At 38.7% G+C, this 12280-nt stretch overlaps 1 protein-coding gene across 1 annotated transcript in view; it reads left to right on the forward strand.

The window, feature by feature from the left end:
* The first annotated feature begins 1544 nt into the window (after positions 1–1544).
* Positions 1545–12280, forward strand: part of Mtx2 (metaxin 2) — a 53238-nt gene continuing 42502 nt past the window's right edge. Inside the window, exon 1 of the mRNA XM_021183930.1 lies at positions 1545–1775. Coding sequence (XP_021039589.1) covers positions 1736–1775 — 40 coding nt within the window. The 5' untranslated portion in view covers positions 1545–1735. The remainder of the gene's footprint in view (positions 1776–12280) is intronic.

Here is a 12280-nt window from a genome sequence, read left to right on the forward strand (position 1 = left end):
GAGAGACCCATTGGACTTGCAAACTTTATATGCCCCAATATAGGGGAATGCCAGGGCCAAAAGAATGGGAATGGGTGGGTAGGGAAGTGGGGGGGGGTATGGGGGACTTTTGGGATAGCATTGGAAATGTAATTGAGGAAAATATGTAATAAAAAATATTAAAAATTAAAAAAAATGAGTAGGCCTTAATCCATTGGCTGGTGCCTTCTTTGGAAGACAGAAATTTGGACAAATAGATGCAAGGGAGAATGTTGCCTGATGGTGGGAGCAAAGGTGGAAGTGACTTGTCTAAAGCCATGGAATGCCCAGGAACCCTGGAAATCCTAGAAGCTGGGCAGACTGAGGAAGGACATTTATTTCTATGTCCTTGAGAGCAAGCATCGTCTTGCCAACACTTTCACCTCAGACTTCTAGCTTCCAGAACCAGAGAGTAAATGCATCCGTTGTTTTAACCACCCAGTGTGTGGTAATCTGTCCCGCACCTCTAAGAAAGCAATATACTACTTAAGTATATGAACAGAAATTTGGACAATAAACTGTAATGGAGGGTCAGAGATCTGTGGACATAAAAAAATGAAATCGCAGGGCGTGGTGGTGCACACCTTTAATCCCAGCACTCGGGAGGCAGAGGCAGTTCAGGTACAGTAGTTAATTCTAGGGTTGGGTGGGAGGTGGACAGGGACAGACCAAGTTCCGAGTGTTGTTGGTCAGCTTAATCCTTGTGCTCCAGATTCTCAGTGAGAGACCCTATGTCAAAATAGAGGATGGAGAGCAACTGAAGAGTTACTGAGACACTGACCACTGTACAAGCTGATGCATATGTGTGTATGGGCTACGCTACCGAGCCTGAAGACTTGAGTTGGATCCCTGGAACCCACATGGTTGGAGAGAACTAAGTACCAAAAGTTGTCTTGGGTCAATACATTGACACACACACAAAATCGTCTCACCTCTCTGAGCCATGTTCTCATCAGCGAAAGGGGGCTTCGGCTCACCAAATCATTTCTGAAATCAAGTGTAACTTTATGCTTCTAGTTCTCTAATTCTGTAATATTTATGATTTTTCATCAATTGTAACCTATAATCTAAAAAAAAAAAAATTAGACTAAGAGGAAAGACTCAAGGGATCTAGCGCCCTTCCTTTTACTCTTGTTCCCTCTACACTCAGAAACTAAGTAATTGAAGTGCTTTATTCTCCAAGCTTCATTTTGGGTGCTTGGAGTTGAAAGATTAAACTATGTCTCAGCTCACAAGCTGTGCAAGCCTCCTTCTGGCTAGCGCATTTGAACAATCAACACTAATATCTGTCTATGGACCCCGAATCCTACAGTTAGTGGAATTGAGAGAATTCCTGAGTTTCTGGGCTCCAGTAGAACCAGACCAGGCACTTGAATCTCTTGAAGCTTGTTTCTGTCTTGTTGAACTGCTGAAAGGTTGCAAGCAAATCCAAAAGACACTAGCCGGAGAGAGCCTGCTCTCTTAGGGCTCTCGCAGGTCCGGAGCGCGCGGGGCGGAGCAGCCGGAAGTGCCGGCGCGCGTTGTCAGCGACGCCGGAAGTGCTTGGTCGGCCTGGCGGTAACCTTGCGGGCCGAGCCACCGCTGCCGAGGTGAGCTCTGCTCGCCTTAGCGTTGGCCCAGCGAAGTTCGTCAGCTGCGGGGGGAGGCCGCCGAGGTCGCGCGGGAGGGCGCCGAGCGCCGCGGAGCTCAGGCGCGCGCGCAGGACCTCGCAGCCGACATGTCTCTGGTGGCGGAAGCGTTCGTCTCCCAGATCGCAGGTAGCCCGCGTGGGCGCCGACCGGGCGGCGTGGGTGGCGGCGGGGATCCGCGTGGGGAGGGAGAGGGCTGGAGTTTCCCTGCAGCCGTGGGTCGAGGGTGCTGAGTCCACAGCCTGGGTGGAGGCGGCAGCGGCCATGGAGGCTTGGCTTCACTTTCCGGATGAGGAAACTGAGGACACATGGCCAAGGTCACCCTGCAGGGACAGAGTCCTGACCTCACGCCCTCCGCGGCTCTTTGTTCCCCGACTTCGCGGTTTGGGTGGCGGAGGCCCGGGGCTGGAGATCGAGGTGGGGGCGTGGCCACGGGTTCAGTCCTCGCCTCCCCCAAGGTTTCCGTGGGAATAGGGCAGCCTCTCTGGTCTTGGGTTCTCAAGTTTAAGGTGACTGTCACTCTTGAGCTGCCCTTCTTTACCTGTTGTTGATGGGTCACCAACAACAACAATGCTTGTTCTCCAAACCATTTGCAAAGTCTGTGGGATTCTTTGAACTATTCTTCATGGGCATGAAGTTTAAAGAAAGTAAACATCTATTCACACACACACACACACACACACACACACATATTGAAGTTTTTATTTTGGCGAAAGTGGCTATGATAGAAAAAAAGAGTTAAGAGTTAATGGGATGAATGTTAATTCCAGCAGTGTTTTCTACGTTCGAATGAGGACATACTCACTAAGATAAACAGTCGTATTTGGGGTAAAGTATTGGAAATGAAAAGTATAATGTGTTATCAACTTTTCCAAATGCTTTCCATTGTATTGAACTTGTGTGAACATAGATTTCCTTTAAAATATCATTTTATAGGTAAGAGGATAGAAGAGAGATTGTAAGTTTCATGAAAGCAGGGAATTTTGTTTCCCATTGTATCCTAGGACCTGTCTGTCGGTTCTCCTTAAATACCCATGACTTGAGTAAGTAACACAGATTTCAAGTAATAGTTCTTTCTGACTTTATCAGTGAGGTTGAAAAAGTCAGGCCTCTGACTTGAGGTCAGTGGTTTATTTTAGACTGATACTATGTCATAAATCATTTTACAGTATATGTTCATATTCTGAATGTATATGTCCAATGTGTGATTTCCTTTCAACAAGATAACAAGAAATGGTATTTGATAAACTTTTGATAAGTTCAGAATTCTACCTCAGTTAGTGAAGTTTACAAATCCCCAGGAATTTTGTATGTTGTCTTAAGGTGTTTGTAGTGATCTGTTATGGTAGTAGGACATATTTAAAACTAGATAGTTCAGTAAATAGAAAGTAGTATAGGAACAGCTCCTAAGTCAAAATATAGCATGAATTAATTGTAGATGTATTAAAGGTTTAAATGTAGCACAAACGAACTTACAATAAAATAATAGAAAAAAAACAAGGACAAGTACAGGGTATTTATTTTTGTAATATTGGATAACAGGAGTTTCTAAGCAAAACATGGAATATACATTCCATAATCGAAATGGTTGTATAAGAATATAGGAAGCTTTTGATGTTAAAAGACACCATGAAGAGCTGGGTATGGGGCTCTTGCCTGTAGTCACAAGCACTTGGGAGGCTGAGACAAGAGACTATTACAGGCTTGAGGCTAGCCAGCCTGGCTGGGCTTTATAGGGAGAACATGTTTGAAGCAAAACAAACAAAACAATAAAATCTCTACCATAAATATAAATAAATCTCCACTATATATATATATTTTAAGAAAAACATTTAATTATAAAAAAAAAACCTCCCAAAAGAAAGGCAAAAAAATTCTGAGTAAGTATTTCATAAAAGGAGAAATACAACTAGATAATGACCAGGTGAAAAGTTGCCCTCCACAAGTAACTGATAATTTTTCAATTTAGGGAAAAGTGAATATGATAATCTCTAGTATTGTCAGGGACATATAGAGTAGAGAAACCTTGCTTTCTCACTTTTCGTGAGTGTAAATTAGGCTCCCTTTAGGAGCCTGACCTAGCAATATTTCCTAAGATGTTATATTCTAATCCAGAAATCATCTGTATGTGGATTTATTTGATAGAAATTTGAGGACCAATTCCTTAAAGAACTATACAATAATCATTATAGCATTATTTCTACTAGTAAAAAACATAAGAATGTCTCAGATGTATATCAGATTATGATATACCAATCAAACAGTTTCAACAGTACCTAAAATAAATGAGTTGTTAGAGAGGTATGTGTATTCCATCCTTAGCACTAATCATAATAGCCAAGATATGGAAGCAAACCAAGTGTCTGTCAGCAGACGAATGGATCAAAGAGATGGGCATATATACAAAAGAATACTAGATATTCTTAACAAGAAGGTAATTATTTCATTCATGGTGACATGAATCATTTAAACTCAAGGAATGAATGTGTGTTGTTGTTGTTTTTTTTTTCCGTTTGTTTCCTTTCATGGTGACTACAAGTGGTAGTAATGTTGTCTTTCTTAGATTTCTATTGCTGTGACCAAGAGAAGGAAGGGAGTATTTCAGTTTATTGTTGAATCATAGTCTGTCATGAAGGGAAGCCTGGGCAGGCGACTGTGGAGGAGGACCACTGTTTACTGACTTGTTCCCTGTAGCTTTCTTAACCTGCTTTCTTATACAACCAACCCAGGACCACCTGCCTCGGGGTAGGCACACCACCCACAGTGAACTGGACTCGCAGGTGTCAGTCATTAATAAAGTCATTAATAAAGGAAGTGCCCCACAGACTTGCCCACAGACAAGTGATAGAAGAATTTTTTCAATTGAGTTCACACTTCCAAAATATGTCTACGTTTGTGAAAACTTGACAGAAACCTACCAGCACAAATGTATATTTCAAAATAGCCAAAGGGAAAGATTTCTAATGTCACTACAAGAAAGTTGATGAGTTGATTATGGATATGTTAAGTAGCTTGATTTAATCCTTATATACTCTGTACCTGTGTTAAAAATATTATGTTTGTCCTTTGAAAAGGCAAATTTATTTCTGACTTGGTGATGAACACTTGTAATAGTAGCAGTAGGGAGGCAGAGGCAGGAGGATTGCCAGTTCAGGTATAGTCTGGGCCGTATAGAGAGATCCTGGCTTGGTGGTGGTGGTGGTGGGGAGAATAATAATAAAATACAACGATAAAAGCAATGTGTATACTTGGGTGTTTATAGGTATTGACAGTAAAGAGATGTGATATGTGTTAGCTTTCAAGCTAGAATTATATTAAGTAAAAAGTTGTAGTATTATATATGTCGTGTATGAACTTATTAAATAAGTTCTGTACGGACATGTATATGCTTACCTAAGCAAAGAAAACTTCCAGAACAATTCAACTAATTCTCCTTAGAAGTTTCAAGAAAATAGGAGAGGATGATGGATGACGATAGAAAATGGAGGAACCGTGTTTCTGGTTTATTTGGATTACTATAGTGAGCCTGTTTTACTTTTGTAATTTAAGTGACTAAATTTTCAAATTAAAAGATTATACTTAGTCAAGAACTGAAGAGAAGATCATCTGGGTTTAGCCTTGGCCTTCAAGTGATTTGTAAGTGTAACTTAGATCCAACAGCTATCCACAGTATTTTGTTTCTGGTCATAATTTAGTATTCTTAGAAGGAAGAGGTTAACTTGTAAGGTAGAGATACATGTTTACATAGTTCTGTTTTAATAATAATTATGAATTTTTTCTTTTTTATAATTGAGGACTCTGAGTTTTTTGTTTTTGTTTTTTGGTTTTTTGAGACAGGGTTTCTCTGTGTAGCCTTAGCTGTCCTGTAACTCACTTTGTAGACCAGGCTGGCCTCGAACTCAGAAATCCGCCTGCCTCTGCCTCCCAAGTGCTGGGATCAAAGGCATGGGCCACCACGCCCGACCTGAGTTTTAATATATTCGATAGTTTGACTATTCTTCCTTCCAGTGGTCATGAGCTAGTGTACATTTTGATATTTCTTTTGGAAATATTTAAGGTATCTTACCGTTTATCTGGTACCTGTGATATTTCTTTGTGTGTGTGTGTGTGTGTGTGTGTGATATTTCTGCAGTCCCTTCCCTGGGAGGCTGATTTGTGTGTGTGTGTGTGTGTGTGTGTGTGTGAGTGATGTTTCTGCAGTCCCTTCCCTGGAGGCTGATTTGTAAAGGACATGTTTATGTAAGCTGCTTTAGTGTGGGTCTGCAGTGTTCCCCAAAGACCGATGTTATCCAAAGTTTTGATCCCCTCTGTGGCATTGGGAGAAACTTTAAGAGGTGCTGATTGTGAGACCTTTGTCTCTTTTGCTGAGTCCTCACCATGAAGTGAACAGTTTTGTTCTGATATACCTGCTTCACCACAGGTTCAAGGCAGTTCCCTCCTGTGAACCAAAACCTCCCAAACTCTGAGGCAAAAACATACCTTTCTTCTTTGTAAGTTGATTACGTCAGGTGTTTTGTTAGAGTCATGGCAAGCTTACTACTAAAGCTTTCTTTGATTGCTCAGTATAAGAGATCCCCTATTGTCTCTACTAGCAGTGTATCTCGACTCACAGTTCCCCATTCTGATTCCTTAGTGCAACCAACTTTCTGTTTCTACAACTCTTAACTTTTTAAAAGTATATTTTTTTAATGCTTACTTGACTTATCCATCTGTGAATTAGCTAATTTTGGGGCTTCCAGTCTCTCTTGCTCTCTTCTAAAATAATCTTTATACTACAGGTCTCAGTGGGATTGTTGTTTTTGTAAATTTTTATTTTCTTAAAATATTTGGTGTGACTTCTCTAGTTTCAACGCCTTCCTTGGTTTCCCAACGTCAGTAGGGCTCAGTGACTTAAAGCCTCTCTGTAAGTCCAGGTGTGCTACGCTAGTTTCCTCTCTGTCACTCCCTTCCCTGAACCTCTAGACTTTCTAAACTGTTTGTAGTGTCCATCTTTGGCACATGCTATTGTCTATTTGAAGTGACCATGCCAATAACCCCTGCTTCTTCTTAAGACTCAACACCATTTGAATGTGTGTGTCTAGGACATTTTTTCCCTGTCAAATGAGATTCTTTTTTTAAAATAATAATAATAATAGTAATGATTCATGGTCATTATAGAAAAATGAAAATAATACAGAGAACTGTAAGGATAAAGTGAAAAATCACCTGACAGCCTACTGCCAAAATTAAGACTTTAAAATCCCATCTCATATTCAAAACTTTGCTGAGCAAATCTATCATTTCTTTCTCCTAAATTAAAAATACAGGCATAGATAATACAAGAGGGTACATTTCTTTTGTCATATGATATAATGGGATCTCTTCTCATGTCTATGATGAAATTATTTGCTGTCATATTTGAATGGCCAAGTAGTATTTCATTGTAGTAAAGAAACCATAATTTACTTGTGAAAACCTAAAAACCGGTGGATTTTTAGGATTTTTTTGTTTGTTTGTCTTGTTTTGCTTTTTAGAGACAGGGTCTCAATAAGTAGCCTTGCCATTTGGCCTGGATCTTGCAGTGTAGACCAGTTTTATCTGTTTCTGTCTCCAAGTGCTGGGGTTTTAAGGATATTTTACCAGTCAGTATAAATGAAGGATTGGAGACAGTAGGTGCTCTGTACACCAGAATATCCACACCAGCTCCTACTCTTATTATAAGCAAATAGAAAATTAGAGAAGCAGACTGTTAGGAACAAGGGATCTAGGAGGAAGAGGAAGCATGTTGGGGTCAGGTTCTCTTTGTAATGTGTGATCTCAGGGAGGACAGTCCCTCTTTTAAAAAGCTTTTACATTTTTAAGCCAGGTTATCCTTTTAAAAGTCATGCAGTTATGAATGTTAACTGTATCAATTTTCCTTCACAGCAGCACCCACATTAGTTTTAGAGTAACCAGAAGGAGTTGTTTTTGCTGCACCACAATGGCTCTTGATCTTGTTTTGCTTTTCTATACTTATTGTGTAATATTTCTGGCAGCCTATATTAGCTAGAGAGTAAAAAGAGAATTTGGCAAGTCAGTTTGCTCACGTTGATGTGTGCCAAAGACATTGAAGGTATATATGATTTTTCTCTTTGCAGTGGTGCTTGCATTTGTGGGATAAATTTCTTAAAGTAGAAGAGGAATTTGAATTACTCTTTTACCTAAGTAACATGAAAAGAATAATAAATTAGGACTTTGAATGAACAATTTGGTTTTCTAGATTATTATAGGCTAGATTTGGAATTTTAAAAGGATAAAACATGGTCTTAGATATTGATTCACCTAAAAACTTTTGAAAAATGTATTTTATTTTATTAAGGGCATTGTTTTGCCTGCTGTATATCTGGGTGATGGTGTTGGATCCTGGGGACTGGAATTACAGATGGTTATGAGCTGTCATTTAAATGCTGGGAATTGAACCCATGTTTTCTGGAAAAATTCCTAACCAGTGAGTCAGTGCTCCTAACTGCTGAGCCATACCTCCAGCCCTTTAGACATTTTATAAATAATCTCTGAATTTTAAATTTTCATTATTTTTTTTTCAATTGATGAGTATCCCTAACACATAAGTTTCTGGTTTGTTTATTTATACTTGAGCATGAATATGTCCCTAGATGTAAGTATCTTGAAAATAAGTGGGATTAAAATCAGCATGTTTTAGCTCACCAGTGATGCTAGCTTGGCTAGCCAGCTTGCTCTGGGGGTCCCTTTCTATGCTTCCTATGTGATGGGAGCCAGGATACTTAATATCCTAACTTTATTCTTTCAACAGTCCTAGAAGACATTTACTGTTTCCCCTTCACTGTTATATCAAGTGTAGCACAGGGGTAAGCCATTTACCTGTCATGTGGGTGACCCTGGGTTCGATCCCAAACATCAGACACGGACATGAATATACACACAAAATCAGGCATATTTTAAAAGTGTTTTTATATTATAAGAAAGTATGCTTTGTTCTGTTTTCCCTCATCTTAGTACAGAACATTACACCAAGAAAGGTTCTAGAGGCTGAGATAAATGGAAAAATAGAGGCTAAAATAATCTTACAATGTTGGTAGGAGTGTAATGTGGCACAGTGGAAGTACAAGGCCTGAGTTTGATGTTCAGTACCACCAAAAAGTGTTTACATTTTTTAAATTTTTTAAAAGTTTGGTATGAAGGGGCAGCGATGCTACTGTTGACAAGACCATATTGAGTATTAATTAAAGTATTTAATGATGAAAACCACAACAGATAATCGAAGAAATGCATTAATATTTTAAATGTGCTGAGAACAATACATTCAGTTGTTTTGCTTTTTAAAATAAAATATTTTCTTAGTTGTTTTTACTCGGTGTTCTGAGGATTTCCCAGTAGCATTGAGGAAGGCACCAAAGAATTACTGTGAAGTTATTGACATGGCCATCATATTTCAGATAATCTTTTTTTTCATTATCAGTCATATGGATAGTATTATATTATGGAACTTATCGTGTTGGTAGATGTGAAGTTGATATTGAAGGGGCAGGTGGTGAAGGCAAACAGACAAAATAAGGTTATACTTTAGATGAGAGGCAATGTATTGTTGATTGACAGAAGCATGACCTTTTATTTGATCCTACTGTATTCATGAATATATTGCAAACCAGATTCTTAAAGGCAATGCTTTACTCCTTTTGAAAACTTTAATATGCTGCTAAGATTCTTTGAAAGGCATGTTTATTGAAAATTGTCTGCAGTTGAGGTAATGTCAATTTTAATTTTCTTGTAAGTTCTATTACATTTTGATACTCTTAAATAACTCCTCTTTTTAAGATGTGTTTGGAATGGGACCCAGTGCCTTGTGTATGTTAGACAAATACAATACCACTATTCCAGCTATACTCACGGCTCATAATTTTGAATGATTTAGCTTAAAAGATTGTGATGATGGGCACCCTCTTAAATTTGCCAGTATTATCTCTGTGGATGCTTTTGAGTTATTAGTGTTAACTTAAGCTTGCCATATTTGAGTGAAAATTGAAAGAAAACATCATCAAACTTCTTAACATTTCTCAAACATTTAAAAAATATCTTGAGAAGTAGTTATTAGATAGAAGATACGAGATAGAGAAGAGATGGAAAATTCAGACTTTTCATTTTTTTTAAAGACAGAAGTTATAATGTTCAGTAAATTTAGCTAAACTCATTTATATGGGGAAGAGACGGGTTCGCCTTGCCAGTAAGAAAAATTCATGCTTTAATTTTTAATTGCTTTGTAAATGACCCTCTATTCTTGAACTCTTTTCTTATTTTTGTATAGTCTATAAATGAATCATGGTTTTGAACTTTTTTACATCAGTAATAAAAATGAAATTTGATGGGTTAGTAATGAAGGCTCTTTTTATAAAAAGTCATTTTATCATGACAATTTGCATTAACAGTAACTATGTTAGCAAAATAGAAGCCATAAAAAGCATTTCATTGTGTGTTTTTGTGCTAATTGTATATTTTTATCACTAAGAACTTTTCTAAGCCACAGAAATTTCTTTATAACTTAATCTTCCCTTGAATTAAAAAAAGAAAGGTTTTGGTGTGTATTTATCCTATTGAATACAACATTCTTAGATATAATAGACTATCTTTTCACTTATATTTTATTATCTGGTCAACCTATACATTGGCAAAACTTCATATAAATAAATTTTATCATCTGTTTATCATTAAAAGGCCGTTGTTACTGACTGCTGAGTAATAATTTGGCCATTTGTTAGCTACCTTTGCGTATTAGTCTTTATGTTAAATGAAAATGTTTTGAGGCTGGGAACATAGCCCAGTAGAATACTTATCTAGCATGCTTTTGTAGCATGCCTGAGGCCCGGGGTTCAGTCCTCAGAACCACAAAACCCCGAAACAAGCAAATAAAAGCTTATGGACATCTTGACATATAAGTAATGCTTCTGATTTGCATGTTTCATTAAAGAGCTATTATGTTGTCATTGTTCTTACTATTACTATTATCAGTTAGAGACACTAATTTGGCTAGTGATGAGAACTAGTTATAATATGTTAACTATTTATTTAACTGGTATTTAGGTGTTTTTGTTCTTCAGATGGAATAATGAATTATTCTTTATAGAGTTCCCTCTGTATTAGTGTTCTACAGAGAAGGAAAGTCAGTGGGGCACAGGTATAGATAGACATGAATATGTGAGAGGAAATTTATTTGGGCAATTATCTTATTTGATTATGAAGGATAAGATGTTTCACACAGGCTGTCTATATAACTTGGAGACATTGGGATGACTGTAGTGGGCTCAGTCCAAATCTGAAGTTCTGTAAACCAGAGAAGGTGATGTTTCAGTCCAAGACTGAAGGGCTTAGAGAACCCACAAAATGACCGATACTAAGTCTCAAGAGTCCAAGGATTGTAGTAGTTCCAGTGTCATGGGGCAGAAGGTGAGGAGGGAAGGAAGCAAGCAGAAGGTGGGAGAGGGAGGAAGGGACCATGAATCTTTTCCCGTTTTTTTCTTGTGGTAGGGCGAACACTTATTTCATCTTATATTTTATAGTCCACCATCAGAGGAAGTCAAGGAAAAAATTCAAGATAGGCAATAACTAATCATGGAGGAATGTTCTTATCGGCTTGTGATCTCAACCCACAGGAATAAGGGTCCTTCACGATCGATCAGGTGTTGAAAGGGAGGATTAGGGATGAGAAGATAGAGAAGACAAGAAGCTGGAATAAGGAGGTCTTGCTAAGCTGGGAGCTTATGCTTATGCAAGTTTATTAAGTGCAGTGTCTTAAATACCTTTTAGGGGAGAAATGGGCTGAAGTCAGCAGAAAACTAAATAAACAGTGTTGGCAAAGAGAACAGGGTACTGAGGCACAGCTCTGCCTTAGGACTGATAATCACAGCCCTTCAGTAAGGAAAGCTAGATTCCTGCCTTTGTCAAGTCTGCCAGTGGGCAAGGACACAGAGCTGAAGTTTCATTTGTACTTTCATCAGAGTCTCTAAGAAAGCCTTGGAATGATCTGGCTCCCAGCAGGGTTTTTTTCCCATGGCTTTCATGCTCAGAGATTGTACTACCCACCTGGGCTTGGCCTTTCTGTGGAAATTTTTATTTCCTCTGGTCCCTTAGCTAATTGCAGGGGTGGGGGTGTGGGGGTGGGGGGGATACTTAATTATCAGTCTCTTTTGGAAACACCCTTACAGACACTCTCACAAATCACACCTTAATAGTTCTCTCAGTAGCCCTTGATCCAAACAAGTTGACACCTAAAATGAAATCATTATACTCCCCTAAAAGATGTCTCCATCTTGCCATGTGCTTGTGCTTTAGAAATCATGGACTACAGATTAAAGACAAATCTTTATATTTCTATTTACTGTTTTAGATTATCTTTTGTGCCATAGCTAATTGACTTTATTGATCTGTAGATAAAATGTTAAATGAAATGAATCAATTGGATTTTGTTTTTCTTTTAGAATAATGTAGCAACTGCTGTGCAGATCTCTCTCCCTCTCCTTCTCCCTCCCCCTCTCCCCCTCTCCCTCTCTCCCTCTCTCCCTCTCTTCCTCTCTCTTCCTCTCTCTCTCCCCCCTCTCTCCCTTTCTCCCCCTCTTCCTCTCCCTCTCTCCCCCTCTCTCCCTCTC

The sequence above is a fragment of the Mus caroli genome, chromosome 2, assembly GCF_900094665.2.
Source record: "Mus caroli chromosome 2, CAROLI_EIJ_v1.1, whole genome shotgun sequence".
Taxonomy (NCBI): domain Eukaryota; kingdom Metazoa; phylum Chordata; class Mammalia; order Rodentia; family Muridae; genus Mus; species Mus caroli.